Source organism: Micromesistius poutassou, assembly GCF_964030765.1.
Source record: "Micromesistius poutassou genome assembly, chromosome: 24".
NCBI lineage: Eukaryota > Metazoa > Chordata > Actinopteri > Gadiformes > Gadidae > Micromesistius > Micromesistius poutassou.
This window is the reverse complement of record NC_140294.1, coordinates 2,241,517-2,269,193: the sequence shown is the minus strand read 5'-3', so window position 1 is coordinate 2,269,193 and position 27,677 is coordinate 2,241,517. Positions and strand designations below refer to the sequence as shown.

The 27,677-nt window shown below is 46.8% G+C and overlaps 2 protein-coding genes across 2 annotated transcripts in view; one reads left to right on the top strand and one right to left on the bottom strand.

Moving 5' to 3' along the window:
* Nucleotides 1–12,374, top strand: part of LOC311369756 (voltage-gated inwardly rectifying potassium channel KCNH7-like) — a gene marked incomplete at both ends in the record, with an annotated part of 61,889 nt that extends 49,515 nt beyond the window's left edge. Inside the window, 8 exon segments of the mRNA XM_084487964.1 lie at nucleotides 791–864; nucleotides 867–998; nucleotides 2,880–2,952; nucleotides 5,744–5,853; nucleotides 6,019–6,070; nucleotides 8,256–8,415; nucleotides 11,518–11,719; nucleotides 12,357–12,374. Coding sequence (XP_084344090.1) covers nucleotides 791–864; nucleotides 867–998; nucleotides 2,880–2,952; nucleotides 5,744–5,853; nucleotides 6,019–6,070; nucleotides 8,256–8,415; nucleotides 11,518–11,719; nucleotides 12,357–12,374 — 821 coding nt within the window.
* Nucleotides 12,375–17,643: 5,269 nt separating this feature from the next.
* LOC311369658 (sorcin-like) lies at nucleotides 17,644–24,359 on the bottom strand. The gene is made up of 8 exons (XM_084487874.1): nucleotides 24,222–24,359; nucleotides 23,373–23,582; nucleotides 22,036–22,105; nucleotides 21,339–21,382; nucleotides 20,374–20,521; nucleotides 19,457–19,570; nucleotides 18,968–19,026; nucleotides 17,644–18,656 (listed from the first exon to the last, which is right to left on the bottom strand). The coding sequence occupies exons 1-8, from the start codon at nucleotides 24,243–24,245 to the stop codon at nucleotides 18,630–18,632; spliced, it is 696 nt and encodes a 231-aa protein (XP_084344000.1). The 5' UTR covers nucleotides 24,246–24,359; the 3' UTR covers nucleotides 17,644–18,629.
* Between the last annotated feature and the right edge of the window lie 3,318 nt (nucleotides 24,360–27,677).

Genomic DNA, 27,677 nt, shown 5'->3' with positions numbered 1-27,677 from the left:
GGGGCTTTGGAACGGCGCTGTACGTGTTTTGACCACCGCTCTGACCATTGTTTTGCGTGTTCTCTTCTGTCTCTCCCTCCGTGTTACGTTCCGCTCCTTTTCCTCCTTCCTCGTGTCCCCCTCTGTCTTTGCTCACTCTATCCTTATTGTCTCTCTCTCTCTTGTCTTAACCTTACTTCCTTCTTTCCCGTGTCACTTCCTTCCTTTCTTCCTGCTCTACTCCCTGTCTCCTGTCTGCCTCCACTATTCCTTCCTTCCTTCCTTCTCCTCCATCCTTCCTCTAATATATTCATAATTCATCTAAATCCTTTCCTCCTTCCTTCCTTTCATCTCTACTTCAACCCTCCATTCAATGTATCACTCTTCACCTTCCTTCCTTCCTTCCTTCCTATAATCCCTACTTCCTGGCTCCATTCAATGTATCACTCTTACCTTCCTTCCTTCCTTCCCTCCTTCCTTCCTTCCTTCCGTCCGTCCTTTAATCCCTACTCCCTACTCCCTGGCTCCATTATATTCCCAACGCCCCACCCTTCCTTCCTCTCTCCTTTCCTTTCCTTTCCTTTCCTTTGATCCCTACCTCCCGGCGTTTGATATATATATTCACCGTCCCCTGCCCGTCTCTTTCCTCTCTCTCTCTCTCTCTCTCTCTCTCTCTCTCTCTCTCTCTCTCTCTCTCTCTCTCTCTCCCTCCCTGTGACCCCCTGTGTGTGTGTGTGTGTGTGTGTGTGTGTGTTTGTGTGGTCGTCGTCCATCCTTCCCCACCCCCCCCCGCGCGCCCCCGCCCCTCAAGGCAAGAACGACATCTTCGGCGAGATGATCCACCTGTACTCCAAGCCGGGCAAGTCCAACGCCGACGTGCGCGGCGCCTCAGCTACTGCGACATCCACACCATCCAGCGCGAGGAGATCCTGGAGGTGCTGGACATGTACCCCGAGTTCGCCGACCACTTCTTCGCCAACCTGGAGCTGACCTTTGACCTGCGCGACTGCAGCGGCAAGGTGAGCGCGGCCGGTGGGGGTGGGGGTGGGTGGGGGGAGGGGTCGTCGCGGCGGCAACCTGCTTTGTTTTGTCCGTCTGTGCCCGTGTGACAAGCGTGATATTCAAATATGTATCCCGGGCGCTCCAAGGCGCCGTGCACAAAGTGGATCTGACAATCAAAAAGAGAGCTGGGATTTGCGTGAAAAGCGCAGAGAAAAAAGGCGCAAGAATCGAGACAAAGGAGTGATTTGTTAATAAACATGACATTCCGATTGAAACTCACCACGGTAGCAAGTCTTTGAAACCGCTGAAATTATTGACGACGGTTCGGGCAAACTTGAGGAACAGAATTGAGGAAAGTGGGGGTATGAGACTGCAATGGCGACTGACAGGAACCACCGATTTAATCTATGCTACGTTCGCCGCCTCGCCCGCATGATTCGATATGGCAGTTGGATTTCTCCTGCCTGAGGGCTTTCCTTAAAAAGCAGAGGGCGTGCGTTGTTTCCGATTCAATCTTATGTATTTCTGCAAGGGGGGCGGGGGGGGGGCGGGGGGGGGGGGGGGCGTTTTTTCCAATCAAAACATTTTCATCTATCTGCTACGTGATGGCAGACGCAGGGAAACGAGGGAGACGCGAGCTTCACCCTCGTAATGAGGGTGTGGCGGCCATTTATAATGCTAATGCTGCGGGGGTGGACGCGCGGTATTCCGAGCCGATTGGGTGGAACTGAAAGGCTGACGTCTGGCCTTTGGAATGAGACACGTGTTTATTTGTGTCTGTCTATGAGGCCTAAAGCGCGCTATCTGGGTCTCTGCGGTGCACTACCTTGCGGGAAAGTTTGCATGCAGTCTGTGTGTAGCCGGGCGAGCGTGTGCGGTGTGTGTGTGTGTGTGTGTGTGTGTGTCTGTCTGTGTGTCTTTGGCGTGTGTGTGTGTGTGTGTGTGTGTGTGTGTGTGTGTGTATGTGTGTCTGTGTGTCTGTCTGTCTGTGTGTCTTTGGCATGTGTGTGTGTGTGTGTGTGTGTGTGTGTGTGTGTGTGTCTTTGGCGTGTGTCTCTGTGTGTTTGTTTGTCTGTCTGTACGTCTGTGTGTCTTTGGTGTGTGTTTGTGTGTGTGTATGTCTTTGGTGTGTGTGTGTGTGTGTGTCTTTGGTGTGTGTGTGTGTGTGTTTGTTTGTCTGTCTGTCTGTCTGTGGGTCTTTGGCGTGTGTCTGTGTGTGTGTGTGTCTCTGTGTGTGTGTGTGTTTGTTTGTCTGTCTGCTTGTCTGTGTGTGTCTTTGACGTGTGTGTCTCTGTGTGTGTGTGTGTGTGTGTGTGTGTGTGTGTGTGTGTGTGTGTGTGTGTGTGTGTGTGTGTGTGTGTCTGTCTTTGGCGTGTGTGTCTGTCTGTGTGTCTTTGCCGTGTGTATGTCTGTGTGTATGTCTCTGTGTGTGTGTGTGTGTGTGTGTGTGTGTCTGTCTTTGGCGTGTGTGTCTGTCTGTGTGTCTTTGCCGTGTGTATGTCTCTGTGTGTGTGTCTCTGTGTGTGTGTGTGTGTGTGTGTGTGTGTGTGTGTGTGTGTGTGTGTGTGTGTGTGTGTCTGTCTTTGGCGTGTGTGTCTGTCTGTGTGTCTTTGCCGTGTGTATGTCTCTGTGTGTGTGTGTGTGTGTGTGTGTGTGTGTGTGTGTGTGTGTGTGTGTGTGTGTGTAGGCGTGTGGATACACAGCCTCCCATGGCAGAGAAGCGGTGTATGTCCTCCTGTCCGTGTTGTGTCCGTGTTCCGTGTGACCCGAGCTAAGGCGCCGCGCGGGGGTTAGCGTCGGGTGGCGCGTTGCTCACCCTGCTCTTGTTTCTCTCCTGTCTGTCTGTCTGTCTGTCTGTCTGTCTGTCTGTCTGTCTGTCGCCGACCAACGACCTGCAGGCCTGCGAGTCGGATGACGGCGACGTCACGCAGGGTCAGCGGCCGTCGTCCTGCCGGAGGAAATCCTCCACAGGTGAGGATCAGACACGACGCGCCGCGCGTATTACAAGGACCTTTGATTAAATGACAACAACTTACCTTTACTTACCTCACCATGAGTTAAATAACAACAACTTACCTTTACTTACCTCACCATGAGTTAAATAACAACAAAGTACCTTTAATTACCTCACCATGAGTTAAATAACAACAACTTACCTTTACTTACCTCACCATGAGTTAAATAACAACAAAGTACCTTTAATTACCTCACCATGAGTTAAATAACAACAACTTACCTTTAATTACCTCACCATGAGTTAAATAACAACAAAGTACCTTTAATTACCTCACCATGGAGTTAAATAACAACAAAGTACCTTTAATTACCTCACCATGAGTTAAATAACAACAAAGTACCTTTAATTACCTCACCGTAAGGTAAATGACAACAAAGTTGTTAGAGTACCTTTAATTAACTCACCGTAACTTAAACAACAACAACGTACCTTTAAATACATCACTTCCCATCGCTAAGGAACACTGCTCTACCGTTTGTGACATCCCACTGAATCACCTTACATAACAGTGCCTTTAATTGCAACGATCTAACTGCATGGGATCAAATCCCATTAGCATAGACGCCATCCCGCTAAGTTACATTACATCACATTAGCCTTAATGAAATCCCACTGAGTTACATTACATCACATTACCCTTAATCACATCCCGCTAAGTAACATGACACCGCAGTACCTTATACATCTGCGTCGCACCCAGTCACATGACATGCCCCCTTTAATTACACATCGCCCTTGGTTACGCCACATCAAATCCCCTACCATCTCCTCACAGGTTGTCAGACATCACAGGCTAATGGCGTCAGTACCTCTTTATTAGTCGGTGAGACGTTATATATCCACGGCTCACACACACTCTAGCGTACGTCCGCCCCCCCCCCCCGGACCCCCTGCCAGCCGTCACCACCGCAGCGTGTGTTCTGTGTGTTGATCCTGAGTAACGGCCGACGTTTGTAATTGGAGTTGTGACAGAACCAGCCGACCCCGTCTCTCACTCTCACCGTCACTCTATCGCCCCTCACTCTCTCTTTCTCTCTCTCTCTCTCACTCTCTCTCTCTCTCTCTCTCTCTCTCTCGACCCCCCGCCCTCGCTACGTCTCCTCCTCCCTGTCCCTCGCTCTCGTTTTCCACACACACACACACACACACACACACACACACACACACACACACACACACACGCACACTTATTCGCACACAACAATCAGGCAGACCTAATTGGTCACCATGGTAACGGGTGCTGGTGAGGCAGCATCAGTGTGTGCTGGTAAGAGATGAAGAGATGGGGGATAGAGATGGAGCAGAGCGATGAGAGATGTTTGTTCTTTGCGATACACCCAGACGCACCGTAGTGTGTGTGTGCGTGCGTCTTTCACAAACACAACTTCATATACATCGACTAGATACACAGGTTTACATATTCTCCGTACGTAGCGATGGATACTATAATTACACACCTGTGCTATAGATACATACATATACTGTAAACGCAGACCTGTACACAATTTACATACATACAATTATTAATACATAGTTATACTCTCAATACATAGCTATACATATTTTACATACATACCTATACATACTCTAAATAAATAGCTTTACTCTCAATACATAGCTATACATATTCTACATACATACCTATACATACTCTAAATAAATAGCTATAGGCCTACTCTCAATACATAGAAATACATATTCTACATACACACCTCAAAAGCAAAGACAATAATCTCAGACTCCCAACACCCACTCTTCCCTGAATACAAAACCTAGCCATCAGGTAGAAGAATCAGCATGCCATTATGCAAATCCAATCGCCTTAAGTTATCATTCGTCCCAGCCTCCATTAAGCTTTTGAACACAACTTAACGTCTACCAAGCTCCATGTTGTGGATGTCAAAATGTTGGTTTGTCTGTTTTTTATTGTTGTTTTATTGTTATGTATATGTTATAAAAGCAACAATGCACTGTGCCCAAGGCAAATTTCCCCCACGGGGACAATAAAGTTTTACCTACCTACCTACCTATACATACTCGTACTAGTCTAAATGCATACCTTTACTATAAAAATATACCTATACATGGTCTACAAATACATATACATACTCTAAATCCATACCTATACTCTAAATACCTACCTATAATCTAAATATACATGTACTGACACCCTGAATACATAGTTTTACACAATATTTAAATACATATGTACAGATAATCTAAAACACAAATATATACATATATATATATATATACATTAGTTACATTTTTCCCTGGTACAAAGTCTCATTCATTTTGTGTGCGTGTGTGGAAACAGCTTAAGCTAGCTTTCTTTTTCGGCTAGGTTAGCTTACTTACTACGCTATGTTAGCTCATCACAACCAACAAACTCAGCTAGCATCGTTTTCTGTAACTAAACATTGTAAACTAGCTTAGTGTGTTGAAACTAAACCATCTAAGCTAGGTTAGTTTGTCAAAACAAGCTTTCTAAGCTAGCTTAGTTTGTCAGAACAAGCTTTCTAAGCTAGCTTAGTTTGTCAGAACAAGCTTTCTAAGCTATCTTAGCTTTTCAGAACAAGCTTTCTAAGCTAGCTTAGTTTGTCAGAACAAGCTTTCTAAGCTAGCTTAGTTTGTCAGAACAAGCGTTCCAAGCTAGCTTAGTTTGTCAGAACTTTCCTCTCGAAGCAGCCACGTGTATACCACCAAAACCAGTAAATAAAACCAGTACCTCCTCACCCACACCAGCGCGCCAAAACCACGAGCTGGGCCGGGCGCTCTGCGAGGCGCGGCGCGAGAAGGAGCTCATGGCGGCGGCGGCGGCGTCCCGCGGAGCCCCGCCCTCGCCGGCCTCCACCGTGAGGCAGCGGCGGGAGAAAGCGTCCAATGAGGAGGGAGAGGAGGAGGAGACGGAGGAGGACGAGGAGGGCAGGGTGGAGGAGGAGGAGCAGAGGCCCCTGTGCTCGGGGGTGGCGGGGTACCCGGTGGTCCGGGACCACGCCCTGGGCCTCGGGCTGGGCGAGGCCGCGGGCGACGCCCAGGCGAGTGACGGCCGGCAGATCCCGCCCTACAAAGGTGAGCGAGTGTTTTGATTGGTTAAAAAAAAAAAGAAGTGCCGTTTTTTTAAACCGAACACACCCGCCTGTTTTTTTCCTTCAATAGCTTTGATTTTTTTTTTTGTTATTTTTTGTTTTTTTGTATTTTTGGATGGAAAAGAAATGTAGTGTAATGTAGTAATGTAGTTAAAGCTTCCACAAAACAAATGTTTTATAATATGCCTGCCTCGAGAAAGCATCTATTTCAGTGCAACCGAGAAAAAGTACCCTCTTTTATTCAAATCGAAGGCGTTGTTGACTCTCCATCAAACCGCCGTCTCTGTATAAATTAACCTGACATTCTCCTGCGTCGCCCCGCTGACAGGAACGTTCTCATTGGCTGGCTCTTGGCAGCCAATGAGTCACGGGGCACAAACGTCCTCTGGAGTTCCCAGACAAAAGGCTCGTTAACTTTGTTCGGTTAATTTGGGAAGAAAGGAAAAAAAAAACACACACCCCAGAAAGCCTCCATTAGCCTCAGAAGCAGAATGCCAACGGCTATTTAAGAATCCAAACATGGACGAGGAGTTATGCGAAGGGAAAGCCTACTCAGTCATAAAATGGAAGGGATCAGATTAGATTCAGAGTCCAGGGGTCATTGTCCAGGCAAAGGATTCAAAAGAGACGTGGGGTGCAATTATGTTGTCTCTGGAGAAGTACTTTATAAAGTGTGGGCGGCAAACGTAAAGGCTTCTCTTTATCTTACAAAGCCTACATCTTATGTACTTATCCCTGCCTCGGTGGAGCCATTGTTTTTTTACGTGTACGTAAATGTGTAGAAAAAAAAAGGAACTAAAATGTTTTTCTTCTAAGAAACGGTTTCTATAGTGGATGTTATAGCACCCTTTATTAAGTTGAGATGGAATAACTAAGAGGTAAAGTATGAACGCCATGCACTAACTACTAAGACGAAGCACACCATGTTATGATGGCATGCACGCTTTAATGTAATGTGTGGTGTGTACACTGTTTCAAAGGAGGATGTATGAAATAGAAAAATCATGCATAAAACATTGTACAAAACGTTATGTAAGATATTGGATAGTCCTTAGAAAAAGTGCAGACTAGGGAAAAAACATCTGCGTGCAAATTTAAACTCGTCCCATTCAACACTTTCAGCCGATTCATAAAACACCTGAGTTCACCTGAATCGACCCTGTGTGTCTGAGCGGGTGTGTGTGTGTGTGTGTGTGAGTGTGTATTTGAAGGCAGCATGCCTTAATTCCATATGTATTGATTCCCTTAATCAGCACAGCTGGCTGGTTGTGTGTGTGTGTGTGTGTGTGTGTGTGTGTGTGTGTGTGTGTGTGTGTGTGTGTGTGTGTGTGTGTGTGTGTGTGTGTGTGTGTGTGTGTGTGTGTGTGTGTATTTGAGGGCAGCATGCCATAATTCCATATGTATTGATTCCCTTAATCAGCACAGCTGGCTGGTTGTGTGTGTGTGTGTGTGTGTGTGTGTGTGTGTGTGTGTGTGTGTGTGTGTGTGTGTGTGTGTGTGTGTGTGTGTGTGTGTGTGTGTGTGTGTGTGTGTATTTGAGGGCAGCATGCCATAATTCCATATGTATTGATTCCCTTAATCAGCACAGCTGGCTGGTTGCATGTGTGTGTGTGTGTGTGTGTGTGTATGTGTCTGTATGTGTGTGTGAACCATGTTGCAGCCCAATAATGCCAGTACGTACCATTCATCAAATAAGCCTCTGCCTCCATCGCTACACCTCAGGAACAAGATTGATTGTTGTCGTTTTTTTATATACCTTATTTTTTTTCCACGGTTCCACGATCACGAACAGATGAGCGCTCATATTAGCAGAAGATGGATGCTAACCTTCATCTCCAGTCACACGCACACACACAGACACACACACACACACATACACACACACACACACACACACACAAACAGACGCACACACACACACACACACAAACAGATGCACACACACACACACACACACACACACAAACAGATGCGCACACACACACACACATAAACACACACACACACACACGCACACGGGCACACACACACATAAACACACACACACACACACACACGGGCACACACACACATAAACACACACACACACACGGGCACACACACACACAAACACACACACACACACACCAGCTCATGTTGTGTGTGTGTGTGTGTGTGTGTGCTCCCAGAGCTGGGGGCTGAGGACTGGGAGTGCCGGCGGTCCAGGGAGGGCGTGGCCAGGTGTGCCCAGGGCCAGGAGCCCGCCGGCGGGGAAGAGGACAGCGACACGGACCTCACCTACGGAGAGGTGGAGCACCGCCTGGACCTGCTGCAGGAGCACCTCAACAGGTGTGTGTATGTGTGTGTGTGCTGTGTGTGTGTTTGAGTAAAGAGTGTGTGTGTGTGTGTGTGTGTGTGTGGGGGGGGGGTGTTTGTGTGCTGTGTGTGTGTGTGTTTGAGTAAAGAGTGTGTGTGTGTGTCTGTGTGTCTGTGCGTGCGAGAGAGAGAGAGAGAATGTATGTGTGTTTGAGCAAAGAGTGTGTATGTGTGTGTATGTCTGTGAGTAGGTGAGTGGGTGTGTGTGTGTGTGTGAGAGAGAGAGAGAGACTGTGTGTGTGTGTGTCTGTCTGTCTGTCTGTCTGTGTGTAGAGAGAGAGATACAGAGTGTGTGTGTAAGAGTAAACCTCCTTTGCCCAGTGATTCCACCAACGACTCAATCAATCACTCGTCTACGCTACAATGTCGTCGTCTTGGCATTTCACACACTTTCATCCAAAGCGGCTGGAGGGTCGAGGGGCGTCGAGGGCCGTCCCGCCACTAGGCCTCTAGCCTCCGGGGTTAGGCCGTGGACAAACGGGGATCGAACCCAGGGCCGGGAGTCAAACAAACTCAGAATCTCTCCGATTTTCACTCTGATTCTCGAATCAGGACTCTCTGCATCCGCCGCCCGAGTACTGACACGGACGTTGAGCGTCGCTCCCTGCACGCATGCAACACGAGTTACGACAGAAACAGCACAACTTACAAAGTGTACCCGTTGTGAGTCGCTCTGGATCAAAGCGTCCGCTAAAATGCCCCTGAATGTGAAATGTAAACGTGCATCCACACTAAATGAGTAAAAACACAAAGTCAGTCAAAGGTGAGGGGGGGGGGGGTCCCCTTCGTTGTTGTGACGTGGTCGGCATTCGTCCGTGACTCCGGTGTTTTCAGTTCAGCTGTTTATCTTTTCGTATTCCTTTCATACGGCGGCAGACACACACGGCGGTGAGATTCGGTCTCCTGTGTAATGGATAAGGGATGAGGGATGGAGGGAGAGGAGGGAGGAGGGGGGGGGGGGGGGGAGGTGGTGGGGGAGGAGGAGGAGGAGGAGGTGGGGGGGGGGTGGGGTCTATTTATAGCGCACGGTGCCCACGGGAGGCCGGCGCGCCACATAGACCCCCTGCTGGTTCCCCTGGGTGCTGCTAGGTGACAATGCGGGGAATTCGTGCGTTCATAGTAGAGAGAGAGAGAGAGAGAGAGAGAGAGAGCAGGGGGAGGAGGAGGAGAGGGAGGAGGTGGAGGAGGAAGAGGGGGGGGGAGGTGGAGGAGGAGGAGGAGGAAGAGGAGGAGGAGGGGGAGGAGGAGGAAGAGGAGGGGGAGAAGGAGGAGGAGGTGGAAGGAGAGGAGGAGGGGGAGGAGGAGAAGGAGGAGGGGGAGGAGGTGGAGGAGGAGGAAGAGGGGGAGGTGGAGGAGGAGGAGGTGGAAGGGGAGGAGGTGGAGGAGGTGGAGGAGATGAGAAAGGTGTGGTTTGTGTTTGTTTATTTCTTCCTCTCCAGGGATTTCTGTCTGCCTGTCTGTCTGTCTGTCAGTCTGTCTCTACTCTCCCACTTTATCTTAGACATTTACAAGTCCACTTTCTATGTTATTTGATAAGCGTTATCAAATTCGATCAGTATTTCTCCATTGCATTTCTCTTTATTCTCCTTATTCCATCGACTTTGTTCTCCTTTCATTGTGTCGTTGTTTGGTCTCAGCAAAACCTAGATACTGTGTGTGTGTGTGTCTGTGTCTGTGTCTGTGTGTGTGTGTGTGTGTGTGTGTGTGTGTGTGTGTGTGTTGTTCAAACAGCAGTTGACCCTCCTCCCCTCCCTTCCTCTCCTCCCTGTTCACTCCCACCTGGGAGGAAGAGGCAGAGGTTCCACCAAAACAGGCTGTAAAGGGCCCCAGGGGGGCACACACACACACACACACACAGACACACACACACACACACACACACACACATACACACAGACACACAGACTCCATCTCTGCTGCCTAGGGAAGATGTCGAAACCACTGGCCGCCACGTTCGGTCCCATTTGCCAAAACGGGGCCCAGCAGGAGACTTGATGACCTCTGATTGGTTCTGTTAGAGCTTGTACTGGGTACTGGCGGAAATTGTGTGTGTGTGTGCGTGCGTGTGTCGTGCGTGCGTGCGTGGATGTGTGTGTGTGTGTGTGCGTGGGTGTGTGCGTGCGTGCGTGCGTGGGTGCGTGTGTGCGTTTGTTCCTCATGTGTTAGAGAATAAACAAGATGTAACAAGCAAGGCAGGCATTTTGCCTCCTGGCGAGAGTTGTGAAATCTCGTCCATCTTACCCAAGATTGGAGGTGCTAGTATGGCAAGGGTGGTTTGGGTGTGGCGGTGAGAGAAAAACGTGTAAATTAATGTTAACCGATTTCTCGTTATGGTGACATGAAGCCGGGAAAAGCCAAACGACTTCGCCGGGACCTAGAGCGACTCAGGTGTTGTGGTGTGGCGCCCTCTGGTGGACATAATATGTTTTTTTTTGGCAGCTGTTTGAAAGACGGATTGTTTGTATTGTTTTTACAGTCTCAGGAGCGATGTCAGAATCTAAGAGTCTAAGACCGATAATGAGTCTAAGATTTATTTGATTTAATGCATTTTTTGTTGTTTGTGTGATGTTCGACAGGTAATTAGGAATAAAATTGCGAAAATGACAATAAAGTCTAGTTAGTACATCCACATATAGCCGATCACATCCTTCAAAAATATTAAAAATAGTTTGATTCAACTGCTTGTTGGTGAAAGAAAAATATAATTTACAAAATAACAATTACTTCCCCATTCTTTTTTGTATATTTATATATTTATTTATATATTTATTTATTTATTATAGTTCCTTTTTTTCAAGACGTGTAGGATATCATTACAAAATGGGAAATAAACATTAAACAACAGAAAAGTGAGCAGTAGCCTATATGCATATTTGCTATTCCTAATTTCACATTGATATCTTCTGATTTAAACATTTTCACATCTATCGTATCTTCTATCCCTTATTTTAATTTCCAAACTCAAGCAGAGCAATTCTGACAAGCAATTTCCTTTGGCATTAATCATTGATAAGGTACTCTTCATCTTAATCTAAAATCTCAACACCCCCCCCTCCCGCCCCCCCCCCACCCCAGACTGGAGTCCCAGATGACGTCAGACATCCAGGCCATCCTGCACCTCCTCCAGAGGCAGACCCCCCCCGGGCCGCCGGCCTACAGCACCGTCACCTGCAGCGCAGAGTACCAGGACCCCGCGCTGCTGATGATCCAGCAGCCCACCTCCGCCGACCCCAGCCCCGCCGCCACCCCCCCGCCGCCCGGCCCGTCCCACCCCCAGGTAAGTGGCCCCCGTGCCGACACCCTATACCTACACCCAAACCTACACCCATTACTTACTCATACCTACAGCCATAATAGCACCCACACCTATACACAATACCTACAGCCTATACTTACACTCCTACCTGTACCCGTGAATACACCCAATACCTACACCCTAACCTACGCCCAATACCTACACCCTAACCTACACCCAATACTTACACCCATACCTACACCCAATACCTACACCCAATACCTACACCCATACCTACACCTAATACTTACACCCTAACCTACACCCAATACCTACACCCAATACCTACACCCATACCTACACCCAATACCTACACCCTAACCTACACCCAATACTTACACCCATACCTACACCCAATACCTACACCCTAACCTACACCCAATACTTACACCCATACCTACACCCAATACTTACACCCATAACTAGACACATACCTACACCCATAACTAAACCCAATACCTTAACCCGTACCAACACCCAAAACCTACACCCAAAACCTTAGGTAGGTAACATTAGGTATAAAAAAAGAAAATAGAGTGTAAGATTATAATTGAACATAATCCCATTTCATGGTACAACAGAAACAGTGCAGCCTTCCCGGTGACGTGTCATATTAAAGCTTGACACTCTGGGCTGAGACTACGGGCCGACGAGAATAAATCAGCTCATCACGAGAGTAAACTGACAGTAAACCCTCTGTTCAGTGCTGTTTATTGAAGAACTTCCCCAGGCTTTAACTGTGTGTGTGTGTGTGTGTGTGTGTGTGTGTGTCTCTCTTTTGGCCGTCGTCTCTTTAAACCTTCTTTAGAGTCCCCATGCGCCAACTGCCTCTCAGCAACGTCGTTATGGCAACACCGCCGCCTATAAAAGACATGGCCGTGCGCACACTTTATGAATGGAGCATCAATTCAACTATAAATTCTGCTTTATGAGGACTGGTTGTGACATCACCACCGGTAGTGAATGTAACTTATAAAACGGGCGGCTTAAATCAAGCGATCTGATTGGTTCCCAACTGTTGTATAATGAGTGTATACACACAGCTATGACGTCCCATTCAGTTTACGGAGTTCTGTATCACTCTGCGCCTAACTTGAACTGTTGTTTTATTTATATATAAAAGCAATAGCATAGTTCACTGAAGCCTAAAAATATGTTGATTGCTGGAGAGGGTGGAAATGTTGTAAAGCAATAGGCACACGGTGAGTGAACTGCTCGATAGTAGGCTAAATTGCCGGCGAACCAAGCTACTGTCTCTAGCCTTCTCTCTGAAGGACGCTACAGTGTGTTGCATAGCAACCGCCGCGCACTTTGCAGGCAGCCAGGAGGGACTACATTTTTGTATTCGTTAAAAAAATGCTTTTCCAACTTTCTTGTTTTTTCAAAATTGAGAGTGTCTATGACTTTCATTTCGCCATACTTACGTAACCGTTTTATAAAAGCAATAGATCACTTCAGTCAGTGAAATGTTCTCATTGTACCACAGCCTGTCGTGATCTATTGCTTAATTATACCGCAGCAATGTTGAATACTTGATCTCGATTGGTCCATAAAGGTTCAAGGGTGTGTATTCCCTTTTCGATAATGGGACACCTCTTGTCTTTTAAGAGTATCCATGCGCTACAAATCCAACAGTAACAACAGCGGTTAAATAGATTACATGAAACAGATTTTTCCTTGACGATGGAAAACAATGTAGGCAAGGCAAGGCAACTTTATTTATACCGCAATTTTCATTAACTTATATTTTCATACACGAGGCCGACTCAAAGTGCTTCACATAGGCATACAATCAAATCAAATAATAAGATAAGTAAAAGAAAGCAAGTTTAAAAATGCATGTATGTCATTTATTAACAGTCTCTCTGGTATCAGATCAATAACCAGTGTTTGTAAAAGCACAATAAAACACACTGGGGTGCGATAAAGAATGTACTTCTTACCATCCATTACTTTTATTATTAATAAAAAAATTCATTTATAAAAAAAAAACAAGGGACTCACACGTCTCTCTCTCTCTCTCTCTCTCTCTCTCTCTCAGAGCTCCGAGGCGGCGGCGAGAGCAGAAGACCAACCCAAAGAACCCCCCCCTGACCCCCCCGGTGAGACGGACGCCCCGCCCCTCCCCCTCCTCCCCCCCCACCACCACCACCACCACCATCACCACGACGAACAGGAGGCGGAGTTGGAGGCGGAGCTCGCGGAGACAGAGCTCAGCCGGGGCAGCGGGGACTCCAAAGAGCTGCACCCCCCCCCTCACCCCCAGGACCCCACCCCACCCCCGCCCCCGCCGCCGCCGCCGCCGCCGCCCCCCAGGCCCATAGCGGCCGCTGACAGGCAGGCCTCACTGCCCGACGTGCAGCCCAGTAGCACGGAGACGTCGGGACTTCACAGGCCAGCGTCCGACCCCGGGATCCCAGGGGAGTAGCTCCCCCAGCCCCCCCACCCCCTCCCCCCCCCCCCCGTTCCCCCCCTCCCCCTCTTCCTCTCTTCACGACCTTCCTGCGACCCTGACGCGGCGGTCACGCCCATCCTCGGTCACGGAGCAGAACGCCGCCGCGATAGAACGTTAAGAGATGCCGAAAAATAAAAAAAAGTACTTCTTTTTTTTTTTTTTGCGTTTTAACGGTTACAGGATATTATTCCAGAAGGCGTTAAAAAGTTTGATCAGCTAGTTTTTCCGTTTTTTTTTTTTCTCCAAAAATGGCCAGTATAATCAACGCATGCATTTACGGCAAAAAAAAGTCGCGGCGACGCGTCCGATTAAAGAACGGAACGCAAGCGACGCTCGGCCGCGACGCAAAAGACATCGGAAAGGCGACTTTTTCGGATTCGTTTTCGGTTACGAGCGTCGACACGTTTGAGTGTGGCCGCGAGGGGCGTTGTGCGCACAACTTACGACGTTGAACTTCGATCACTCGGCGAGAAGAGGGCGAGGTTCCTCTTAGGTTTGACTCAGGGGTCTTAGAGAGACTGATTATGCAATGGAGAAGAAAAAAAAAAAAATCCAATGTAAACTTTCTTCCATTCCCTTTTCAGAACACCGGCCCTCCAGCCCTTCCATGTACTTAACTCTAGATGTAGAAAGCCCCTTTATACAGAGGTCTTTACACACGCTATATATTGACCCGTGTGTAATGAAATCACTTACCGTGTACATATTTTGAATGGAACACTGCCAGCAACGTGCTCTTTCTGAAAGAGATATGCATGTTTGATTTTTTTTTTTTTTTTTGTTCATGTATTTATTTATTTATTTCACACTTTATTTATTTGAAGGATTTCATTGTCACGGCACGTTTCACCTCCACGGCAACTCCCCGCCACGCACGCTCGCGGTTCCGAGACGGCCGGAAGTCCTGCGACTGCATCGGCGGGACACAATGTATTGTTGGTTTCATTTCTATCTCTTCCAATTTCAAAAACATCTAATACTATTTTTTTGGGGGGGGGGATTTTGGACAGAGGGTTAAAAATAAGGACCCTTCCTCCACACTCCAGCGTTGACATAGAATTGCTCCAGCGACGTTGAAAACCAGTACAAATGCAAACGCAGAGTACAAATGCTGCCCAAGGGTTACAAGGGAAGAGGTTGAGTCGTGTGATGCGTGTGAAACGCACGCAAATCAACCCAATTTAAAAAAGGGGCCCATATTTCACAATGCCAATTAGCCGTATTTCAGACTATTTCAAAATCGACCCTGTAGTGACATCACAAGTGGGAGTGCCCGCCCAGAAATAAAAAATGAGTTTGGTCCGGTTGATGTGCGGGTAGCTTAAGATGTGGATGTAAACGGCTAAGCGTCCCCCCACCTGGAGGTAACATAGTGTCCCTTTACAGCAAGCCGCTTGTGATTTTAGCGAGAGAACACGGAAGAACGTCCGTGTTCAGAGGTCGTATGGGTGCCCCATCTCACGAAAAAAACACGAGACTTGAGTCAATAAAAGCAATAATGATCCTTTAAAATGAACTCCTCCCGACATCGTACGTTTCCGGAGAAGAACATAGTGAACATTCGATTGAATAATAACGTGAGGTGAAGAAGCGAGATTTTTCGGAGATTTCCGATTAATACATTTTTCACGAACTCCGAATCATCGCCCGTCGAGAGTCGTCAACCAAATCGAGCTCCGTTTTTTTTTTTTTTTCCCGTTTCATCATCCATGCTTGAAGTAGTCGCGTGTTTAGCGTAGATATCGGAAAAAAGCCGATGAAACTAACAATGTAATGACCATGTAACCAACTGCATTGTATCAACTACTTGGTGTGAGCATGGCCATACGGTATTTCAGTAATACTGGACATGAAGTTTCAACGCGGGCCGATTATGATTCGGAGCGATTCACTACTGGGGGAATGTTCTAGAACAGGCGTTTTGTATTTTGCGCCGGTCCCTTGTTGCGTGCATGCTTTGAACGTCTTCCATTTCTTCTTCTTGGAAAAGAAACCATTGTTTTGTAAAAGAAAAAAAAGGGTAGTCAAGGTGGCCAAGAGAGAGGTAATAACTGTGCTGGCGTCCGGGGGGGGGGGGGTGGGGGGGAGCGGGGAGGTGCGGTAGAAAAACAAAACAATGAAATGGTGATTTACTGGATTGTTGAGCGAGAGTTGCTCAGCCTTATTAGCCTAGCCTGCGCTAGCCTTCATCACTCACACATACAGTAGGCTGGCACACCCCACGCAGCAACACAAAGCGCTTTTCTACTCTCGACATGTAAATGTATCGATCCATGCGAAGCATATATTATGGGTGAACTGCATGACGTTGAGGGGGGGGGGGAAAAAAAGCTAATTATTCCATATAGTTTGATGACATACCGACAAAGTCAAACAAGGCCTCGTACCTGCATGACGACTGCACTGGACCAACCACACTTAACTGTTTATGTATCAGCGTGACGTGTTTTTTGGTACATAAAACCAACCACTACTACCCATACTCGAGAGATTTAAAAAAAAAAATAATGGTTGAAAATATTTTTCTAAAATAGAATAGAATATTTAATTTGCCATTATTTTTCTATGTATTTTGGTTAAACTAGGAACCGCCCCTGATGCTAGCTCGGTGTGTGTGTCGGCGTTTAGCGATGCAGTGTTGCACACGTTCTCAAAATGTAGCAAGTTAAATATAACTAGGTCATCCCCACTTTTAACCAGGGTATTGCATGATACACGTTGCAACAATATTTAAATGTACTTTCTGAAAAGTCAGACGTTGGGGTCGGAGTCCGAAATAGTCAAATCGGTTCTGAGAAAAACCCCGGTCTCTGACTGGCTGTGAAGTTGCGCAGTGTCATGAGATCTGCTTTGATTGGTTGGGTTATTAATTGCAAGAGGTAGCCTAGGTAAGGTCTTCCCGTTTCAGCCAAACTAATCAGTGTAACAAAATTAGCAGTTTCATAATAGTTTGCATTTTTACAATGCAATTAACTTTAATTTCGAATCTAAATAAATCTAAATAAATTCTAACGAATTGTGTGGTGGCGATCAACCAGACAAATCTTCCCTGACATTCTAGAAAGCTTTACCAAATGACTAAACACAAATGTCCAAGGTTTTTAAGACTACTCTTCCTTTCCTACACAACCAAGTTTTGCTTAGACCTTAACTAGACAGCATAGAATTGCCTCTAAACAAGTTAGTCTGCCGAATTTTCACGGGATTTGCAAACTTTTGCACAGAGATTAGAAAACTTGTTGTACTGGATATAACATGTCACTTTTTAAATCTAGTGCTGTTTCACAATTGTTTTTATGCATTTTTTTAAATGTTTGCCACTGTATTTTATACAATGCAACACAGCTGATTTGAATGTTTCTGTTCTTGACTATATATTTAATGAAACTAAATATATGATGTACATAGAGTGAAACATTTGCGCAATTGTATAAATTAATAAACTGAATGCTTACTGAATAAAAAATGTGTTTATTGTAAATAACAAAATATGACCCTTTGACATCAAGTGCACAGTTTAGGATGAATGCCGTCAAACAATTTACTGGCCTGACAACAGAAACCATACATTTCAATTTAAGCAGTATATAATTTTCCCGAAAACTCATCTCCACAACAAAACTGTGTGCGTACACAGACATGTTCCTTTCAGTATTCTTACTTTGGCTAACTAAAAAGTGACGCTAATATACCAAACCCATAGTTAATGCACGTGAAAAAGAATGTAGTAATCCAAAACAAAAAATATATTGCAATACATTAGTTCAGTGATTGTTTTTTTTTTTATAAAACACGCTTTTTTCTTTTTTGTTATCACTAAAATATTACCATACATTCAAAGATTATAATGGCACATAGGTATCTCAACGATCAGTATTAATTCTAAATAATAATTCACACAAGTAAATACACTCACTTTAGCACTAGCATTTCTTCCGGAGTTCTGTTTCCGAGAATTAGGGAGTGTGCGCCAAATTGCAAAAACATTCCAAGTCCTCATTGGTCAAGTGTCCGGCCAATCACAACATTTGACCTTAAAAGGGGACAACAATACCAGAATTGATTGCTTCTCATATGTATGGCACTGTAGCGAGGCACATACTACACTCTTTTGTATTTAACTTTCCAATAAGACGTCACGCCGTCTCGCAGAGAGTCGCCGTCTCCTGACGGGATTTTGTTTTTTTTTTGCTTTTCTTTCGTCGGACACGCAGCCCCTTTTGAGTGGCGCGGCGTGTCATGGCACATGAAACGAACATAAGCGGGCTGACTAGGCTAACGTGCTAAATGCGTGTACTTCCCCCGTGTGGCTCATCTTTCGCTGGTCACCGCCCGTTACTGGCTTCGCCTTTTGGAATTTCCTGGGAAATTAAGAGTGGAATACCACCTCGGGGTCTTGGTTGGTTGCCGTGGCCAAAGTGGTGTCCACGGCGGCGTTTAGATGGACATGGTGCAGAGGATGAACTGAAGGGGGGAAGGAGGAGAATGGTGAGAGGGGGTTTCACTTTGAACACCACCACCACATATATTCCATTTCTCTATTTAGTTATTGCACTTTTACCCACGTAGCAGGACATTGTCCACCGCACACATAAGCCCCAACCCCCCAAACCACTAGACTAGGTTTTACTATAAGTTCAATTCAAATCAGTAATTAAATTGTTATTGCCTTCATCACAGTACAGGCAGTATTCATAAAGTAAAGAATTTTGCTATACACAGGGTTTTTATGAAAGGCATTAAGTGCACAGAAACAAATGCATAAAAGCCCTCACGTCATCATACTGGAAGCTGACAGCTCCCTGCTGCATGGTGTCTCTGCGTCTGAAGGCATCTGCACGGAGACATGAACGAGCACAAGGCCAGACTCTGAAAACTCTGAAAACTCCCGTGGAGCCGGCCAATCAGAGGCCGGGAACAGACTGTACTCTTCGACAGACAGCCGACAGAACCAGGTGGGGAACGAAAGCCTTCTGTACATTCTGATCCATCAAATATAACAAGTATTAAATAAATAAATATATATGACATAACATTTGTAATGTGTTGATGTTGCAGTAGCACAACTAAAGATGGTGAACTTTTCTTAACTCAAAAAGATATATCGCATAAATGACTAATTAGCATTCATTTTTGATTCATAATTCATAATGTAATGTCATTTTCAGTCAGCATATCGTCTTCACAGACTTCAGCAGGTCATAGTTCAGTTGCTGGGCGGATTAGCAGTCTCCCATGATGCACCGGGGCTGAGGCGGAGTTACCTGTGAGCGACCTGAGCTTGACGCAGCACGCCACGTAGTCGTCAAAGTAGACGCGGCCATTTTTACTGTAGCGCCTGATGATGACGTTGAGCGCCTGCGGGCTCACCCTGTAGCCTGGGGGAGACACACACACACACAGCAACATTACACACACACACAGACACACACACACACACACACACAGAAAAAGAGAAAGACACACACAGCGAAACACACACAGACGGAGAGAATAAGGAACATTCTACAAAGAAATGAAAAGGAGAAAGTATTCAATTAAATAATTAGGGAAAAAGACAAACAGAAAGACAGACGGAGAGAGATAGAGGGGGATAGAGTGACAGACAGAATGCGAGAGAGAGAGAGAGATATAGAATTATACCGAAATGTACATCTACAGTAAATCAGTTTGGATAGAAAAAGGCCTACATAATAAGAGGGCTATAAAAAGGGCTGTGTTCCCACCCTAAATTAAAATCATACAGGAGACTAAAACACTGTAAGTGTAGGGTCAATCGTTTGTTCAAATAGCAGTCAAAATAATAACCATCAAAAAACAAACAGGAAACAGTAGCCTCGTTCGAAATCGTTCCCTATTCACTCACTCACTATTCCCTATATCGTGTTTATGACATAGTGAACTATATAGGGAACGAACAACCGAGAATTCAGACACTACGCCGAACATTTCTGAACGTCATTTGCGGCAGTAGACGCGCCCGCATTGCATTGTGGTACACGGGAGTAACGTGTAGGGAACATTAACCACTGAGAATTCCACTACAAAATGGCGAGTGCACTGTATCCGTGATAGGGAAACGATTAAGAACACAGCTTCTGTCTCCAAAGGGCGGTTCAAAACGGAGGCGGTGTGGGGGGGGGGGGGGGCGGCGGCGGTGGCGGGGTGGGCGGGGCCTCACCCATGGCGCTGACGGCCTGGGACATCTCCTGGGGCTCCACGGTGCCACTGCGGTCCCGGTCGAACATCATGAAGTTCTGCTTCCAGCCGTTCAGCGCAGTGAACAGGTCCTTGAACTCGTTGAAGCCCATCTTGCCCGTGTGGTCTCGCTGCAGGGGGGGGGGGTTGTGTTAAGGGAAAGCCCCTCCGAACCTCAGTGGATGCTCATTGTTGTCGCCCTTTTTTAATTGATTGGTCTTAAAAAGGTGACATATTATACCACCGGGTGGGAGTGTGATTGGCTGGCGCGAGCCGTCACAGGGAAGGATTTTCATAGTGACGTCACAAGTGGGCGTGTCCACCTAGATGGTACGCTGGACGGATCGGTCTACCGGCCCGCCCAGTGTGCAGATACAGTACAGTATCTGGGTTGGACACGCCCACTTGGGATGTCACTATGAAAATCATTCCTTCCCTGTGCCAAACGGCGTGTACCGTCTAATCACACCCACGCCTGGAGGCATGACATGAGCCCTTCAAATCCTTCTTGTTGGGCCTTATGGTAACAGGTCTAGGCCTCCTTCTAACCCTAACCCCAGGCCACAGTTAGGAGGAGGCGTCTTTCCTAGCGCCTCATGAGTAGCTTGGTCTACACATTGTTCAAAAGCAATACGTCTGAATTTTTACTCAGGCGCGTCAGGCTGTGGACGTTTTGGGATCGAACCCGGTACCTTTTGGTCGGGAGTCCAACACCCTTGCCCAATACACTATCCTGCTCCTCCACACTGGAACTCTCAAGAGATATCTCAAACAGATCCACGTCAAACCTTATCTAACTTTCCGTGGCACCAAGCAGCCTGAGCTCACAACGACTACACATGGATTAACTCCCAGCCGAATGCAGGTGGTTCCCTCAAAGCGGCCCTCCTATTGGCTGAGAACGGCTGGAACACTGCGTGCCGCGACACGGCGGCTATCAAAGGATACATCCAACATTGCGATCATGATCTTGCACGTCTCCAAGCTGAACGCTGTAAGGATAGGGAGGGGAGGGGAGGAGAGGGGGAGAGAGGGGGGAGGGGAGGGGAGAGGGGGGCGCGTTACACAACAACACGGGAGAACACAACACCAGGGACGAGGCACTTGTTCCATCAAGTCTTCACTTCCCATCGAGTCGGACTGCAGGCATGCAGAATAATTATTTATTATATTGAGTAGCAATCGTTTTAAAATGGGGGAAGATAGGGGTGATATCAGTAGAAGCAGTATTTGTGGTGACATTAAGGTTGCATTTTACGGCACTACCAGCAGAACTAAGCAGTAATGTCATCAGAAATAGCCATTATGGCCTTAACAGTAGCAGCATTAGCCAACCATAGCAGCACTAGTTAACTGTAACAGAACTAGCCAACAGTGGCAGCAATAGCCAACAGTAGGATCCCTAGGTATAACTAGCCAACGTGAGCTAACTGTAGCAACAGTAGAAGCACCAGCCAACAGTAGACGCACAAGCCAGTAGCCAGTGATTTACAGTAGCAGCACTAGCTTACAGGAGCTTGCATCAGCCAACAGAAGACAGCCAACACTAGTCGACGGTACAAGGCAGCAACCGACACTATCACACAACGGCGGCGGCGGCGGCTAAGCGTAGCGGCGCAGGCTAGCGTAGCGGCGGAGGACTTACGGGTGTAGGTTCCGCTGATGCCAGACTGTGTCAAACAGCGCTGGAGCTCGTCTGCGTCGATCTCCCCGTCCTGTGCAGATGAGAGTGTCTGTGAGCCGTCTTACAGCACAGCCCCGCCATAACACACACACACACACACACTATACATTCTATACCATGGTCTAGCGTTCTAAACCAAGGTTCACTTTCTATAACAAAGTAGTGTTTGACATCCAGTCATTTAAAAAGGGGACATGTTACACCACCGGGTGTGAGTGCGATTACAAGCCGTTTCGAAAATGTGCCGCTTCTGATATCACGGGTGGGCGTGTCCACCCAGATGTGTAACGGATGGATGAGCACCGTTTGCTACGGTCCACCGGGTAGGCTGGTAGACCGATCCGTCCAGCACACATCTAGGTGGACACGCCCACCCGTGAGGTCAGAAGTGGGACGTTTTCAAAACGGCCTGTAACGGCTAATCGCACTCACACCTGGTGGTATAATATGTCCCCTTTAATAGACACTTTTGCCCAAAGCAATAAACTCAAAAGCGTTCAGTTTGGAGGTTCACCACCCACTTCAGGAAGAGGCCTTTTGGAAACGTGCCATTTGCTGTAGGCCACTGATAACGTACATATGGCCCGATGAGAGCTTTCACATCCTGACTCGAGACTGTGAAACCATTTGTGTATGCAGCAGGAACCAGGAAATCAAAGACCACTTCCTGGAGTTGGTGGCGAGCCTCCAAACTGAAAGCTTCTTAGTTTATAGAGAACAGAGGAGGAGGGATCCCCGAAATGATGTTCCAGGAAACCCACCGCAATCTCAAATGCTTCTCACGCACTATATATTTTTTTGTCTTTCGATGTCAGGCAGATTGAGGGGGTGGAGTTCATGTCCCCTCTTGGCCACGTCACAGAGCGGGAGAGCTGCTACTGTGGACTCACAGGGCCGGGCCAGGCCAGGCCCAGACATTACGTGACGGAGCCTGTTGCTGGCGTTTTGGACTTTGAGGAAGTACACAAAACGCCACAAAAACCGTCAGGTATAGGCCTTATGTTGTGCTGATTTTATGATTATATCCTGGTGTCCATCCCTTCACCAACGGCGGATTGATTTGATCTTGATTGATCTCACGCTTGAAAACAAGCCGCCAACGCGTTCCTCATCCGACCCATGACAAAACAACGCTTTGATCAGCCTAGGTTATGGTATATTAATGTTGATTTAGGAACTAGTACTATAACTCTCTTCCTCTCAATATGTGAGAGTATCACCAACTAACAAAAACAATAAAAATCACATGATGCACTCTTGATTCATGATCGACCCTGGGGCAGAGTGCAGACACCGACCTGGCCAGCGACGGCGGTGAAGTATCCATACATGGGGTCGTTGGTGGCCGGAGGGGGGGCCCCGTAGGCGGCGCCCTGGTACTGAGCGCCGTACTGGGCGTACGCCCCCTGGGGCTGGCCCCCCATCTGGCCCATGGGGTGCCCGGCCATGGGGTGACCCTGGTGGTGGGGCATGCCCTGGTGGGGCATGCCTGGCATCGGTGCACCATACTGAGAGAGAGAGAGAGAGAGAGAGAGAGAGAGAGAGAGAGAGAGAGAGAGAGAGAGAGAGAGAGAGAGAGAGAGAGATTTATCATCACACTCCCCAACCCCTCATTAAAATGAAGATATATTCGTTCCTCGTCTTGTGCAGAGCCAATGGCTCCACAGCTGCGTTTGAAATTTGATATACGTTTGGGATTGCTGTCGTACTCTGGCCTTCGGCAACCCAATAAAGAGAGAGAAACAATTTCCTACCGACCTTTACCGCCACTAATATGAATTTAATAAGTTAAAAGAAAGAGAAACTATGTGTGTGTGTGTGTGGGGGGGGGGGGGGGGGCGGGGGTCGACGGATGGACAGCAAATTCAAATCAAGTTTCGAAGCCATTTAATAGCTCTAAACTTATAACACCCCAAGTCCAGCTTCACATTCGACTTCACATCCTCATCCAAAGTGTTAAAAACAAAACGCAACGGAGTCCGACACGGAAAAAGCGGAACTCTCGGCGACCCCGGGTGACCCGCCCCTTCCCGGAATGCTTTCGGAGGAGCACCGCATCTCCCACCCTGCCTGGGTTATGTAACTACAACATCTACAACCACGACGAAACAAGTCGATTAATCACACGTTCGGCTCCGTGTACTCACCCCACCGTAGCCTGGATAAGCCATTTCCGCCGAAGTTGACAAGTGGTCGTGGAGAGGGGTGTCGTAAAGCACTGTTGGATTGATTAAAGTTTGTTTGGAGCAGAGTACACACACCTATAGAGACGATACGGCGGCCACTTCCTGTAATAGACGGTCTCGGCACGTCATGTCCGGTGTCGTCAGTTAGACGGAAGTGCGTCGGACGGTCTTTCGTGTGACGGGCGAGGCGCATACCTATGGACCGTACCGTGACCACGAGCACCATGCAGTGTAGCATTAGATCCTTTTATATTCATATAAATATATTTATTTATTTATTTATTTATATTTTTGGACGGGTGTGTGTGGGTAGGACGGAAACTTAATAAAGTTTTGTTTTTTGAAGACAAAGGCTGTATGTGTTCGGAGATTTACTGACAACTGACAAACAAACACAAAACGATGAAAAAATGTCACGGGATGTCATTTTTTTTTATCATTTGTTCAGTTACTTGAACAAAAAAGAAGGAAATATTGACTTTTGTGATGCCTTCACATGACCGCTAGGTGGAAGTGTTGACAACATTTATCCTTCTTTATTACCTGGGGTTTGAGGTTTTTCTCGCATGGGGTCAAACATTTGAATCTTGCTTCACATTTGTGTTGGTTTTAGCACTTTTTTTTTTTTGTCTTAAAGCAATTTGCTTTAAGATTCTGACCCTTGGTCATAGTTGAAAGTTATGTGTTTGTGATTACGTCCCTCCCTTTGTTCATGGTTCCTTGCATGCCAGCCTGTTTGTTTGAGCTGATGATGATGGTAACTTAAGTGGTGGTGGGCATGTTTAATGTGTGGGTGTGATCCCAACTGATGGTCAGCCTGGTTTAAAAATGTAACGTGGACCACACCTTGGTGGCTTTGTTGTACTTTGATGTGTTTTTGGTCTTCCTTCCGTGTTGTTGAGTTAAACGTAAAATAAATGACTCGTCTTCTGCGTTCAAACCCTGTTTGGATGGCTGAAGTTGTAGGAATCAGAGTAGGGAGGGGACAACGTCCATGTTACCGGCGGGTTCCCCTAGGCCGGCCGTAACGGGGCGTAAATGCATTCAAATTGCAAACAGGATTAAGTTATATGTGGTCTGTATACAGTCCAACCTCGGATCTTCCCTTTGAACGGCAGAGAGATGGTATGCTCCAGCTGTTTGTTGAACCCACTTCTATCCTTGTCCATACATGGCGTCTCCTTACGCCCTGACACTTTTCAGCACAACCCTCTTTCCCCCCCTCCCCCCTTTATAGTTTATTATACTTGATCTCTTTCCTTCTTCTCTTCTTTCCCCCTTTCCCCATCTCCTCTTGTGTTTACTTGACCTCTGTCTTCCCCTCTACCCGTCCTTCCATCCTCAAGAGATTGTTTTCCTTTTAGTCGTTTTACTCAATGCTCTGTTTTCGTCTCCTATTCCCCGTCCTCCTATCCCGTCCAGGCCTTTCTGTTTTACTAAGGAAACACGATGTTTGGGTGTGTAGTGATTCATTTTCGGCCCAGCGCTCCAGCTTGTTATTCAGGAAGACCCAACTATCCCATTTCTGTACAGCCCCTTTCCTATGGGACGAAAAAACCTGCCAACACCCACTAACATCTGGCTGCATTATTTGGGACATGTCACAATCTGCGTTCATTCCTAGAACTAATGACCGCCGTCGCCACGGCGATTTATCGGCTCCAGCTCCAGATCGGCAGTGATGGAAACAGGACTCGCTTATTTTCGCAGCTTTAAAGGTGGAAGTTCCGCACATTGGCGCGTCAGAGTGTTGGGTGTGTGTGTGTGTGTGTGTGTGTGTGTGTGTGTGTGTGTGTGTGTGTGTGTGTGTGTGTGTGTGTGTGTGTGGATGATGGCTGTCACACTGATTGTACTCTAGGGCTGGGTGAGGATTGAAAATATGGAGTACACAGGGCCCTCGCCAGGGTTTGAAAAGTAGTGACGGCCTGGGGATGAGGATACAGTTTTGTTGGGGAGGGACGGTGGGGGGGGGGGGGGGGACCACACCACCAGATGTCACACACAGCGGACAACAAACTAACAAACGTACACTGAATTAGGCATGCACTCAGCTCAGAGAAGTTCTCATCCGCTGATTTCCCTATACAGGTTTTAGCATTTAGTCTCCAATTTTTCTTTTTCTTCTATGGGATCACAAAAAAATTCGGTGACCTCATAGCTGGCTACAGGCAAGGTTATGCATTGAGCAATGTGCACAAGTTAAGCCAGTCATCTCCAAACACATTCAGGGAGATATTTCCTGTAAGACAACACCTGCGTCATGTATCATTGTCTGTAAACCTTTCAATAAACCGGTCTTTCAGCACCACCACCCTGTCTAGAGGAGCCCAGTAAGAATCCCAAAGGTGGAGTGTGGCAGACACCCAGGTGGCGCCGTGTTCGAAAAGAGACATTGAATAAGTAACAGATTGAAAAAAAAAGTTTGCAGCACAACATTTTCCTTGGCCTCCGTGCTGGTATCCTGGGTGTCTCCGGGTCCATCTCTGTCTCAGTCACCCTCTCTCAGCCAAATATTTCAGCTATTCAAATCTCCGAGCCAAGAAATCCATTTCCCCTCACATTTCTTTTAAATCAAAAATGACCTCTGTCGTGGACATGAATAAACACTGAGTGTTCTTCGAGATGTTGTTCCAAGCTTTTCAAACAACCTAACACAGCTCACAGATGGACATCCTGATTAAACCAGATATATTATAATCATATTGTTGGTACAAATAAAAGATTTTGGTTTTGGTGCCTGATTACTTTGTTCTTACATGCAATTTCTTGATGATAGTTTGACATCCCCATTGCATTAAGCATTAAAGTAATAAAGTTACATGATATATATGATATATAAATCATTATACTATATATATAACTAATATTCAATTACATTAATATGCAATCAATACACCAACGATGTGTGTGCATGTGCCTACTTTGTCATGATCGCTGTATAATGGGACTATGCCACGTGGAGGTTAAAGTTATGATTGAAATGACATTGATTGAAATGACCAAATTAAACTGGAGTCTAGTCCCTCTCTCTCCCTCCCTCTCTCTTTCTCTGTCTCTCTCCTTATCTCTCTCTCCCTCTACCTCTCTATTTGTCTCTCTCTCTCTACCTCTTGCTCTCTCTCTCTCTCTCACACACACACACGCACACACGCGCACACACACACACACACACACACACACACACACACACACACACACACACACACACACATACATGTACACGTACACACACACACACACACACACAAGACACAAGATGTGCACACAAAGTGGCCAATCCGTCCCATCTCAGTGATTTTAATCGGGGGGGGTTAGTGTCACACACTAAAATGAAGCTACCCTGTGAATCTGGCTCTTCAAACAAGCCGCGCTGCATTAGTTGAGTCCAGAGAAACCCTGTTTGTTTGCCCAGCGGGT

Bases quoted from the DNA above. Each gene is read 5' to 3' on its own strand.
- LOC311369658 (XM_084487874.1), bottom strand. From the start codon at position 24,245: ATGGCTTATCCAGGCTACGGTGGG. The intron at 23,583-24,221 runs GTGAGTACACGG...TCTCTCTCTCAG, and splicing joins CTTATCCAGGCTACGGTGGG to TATGGTGCACCGATGCCAGG. The intron at 21,383-22,035 runs GTAAGTCCTCCG...CTATCCTTACAG, and splicing joins CATCAGCGGAACCTACACCC to CGTTCAGCTTGGAGACGTGC.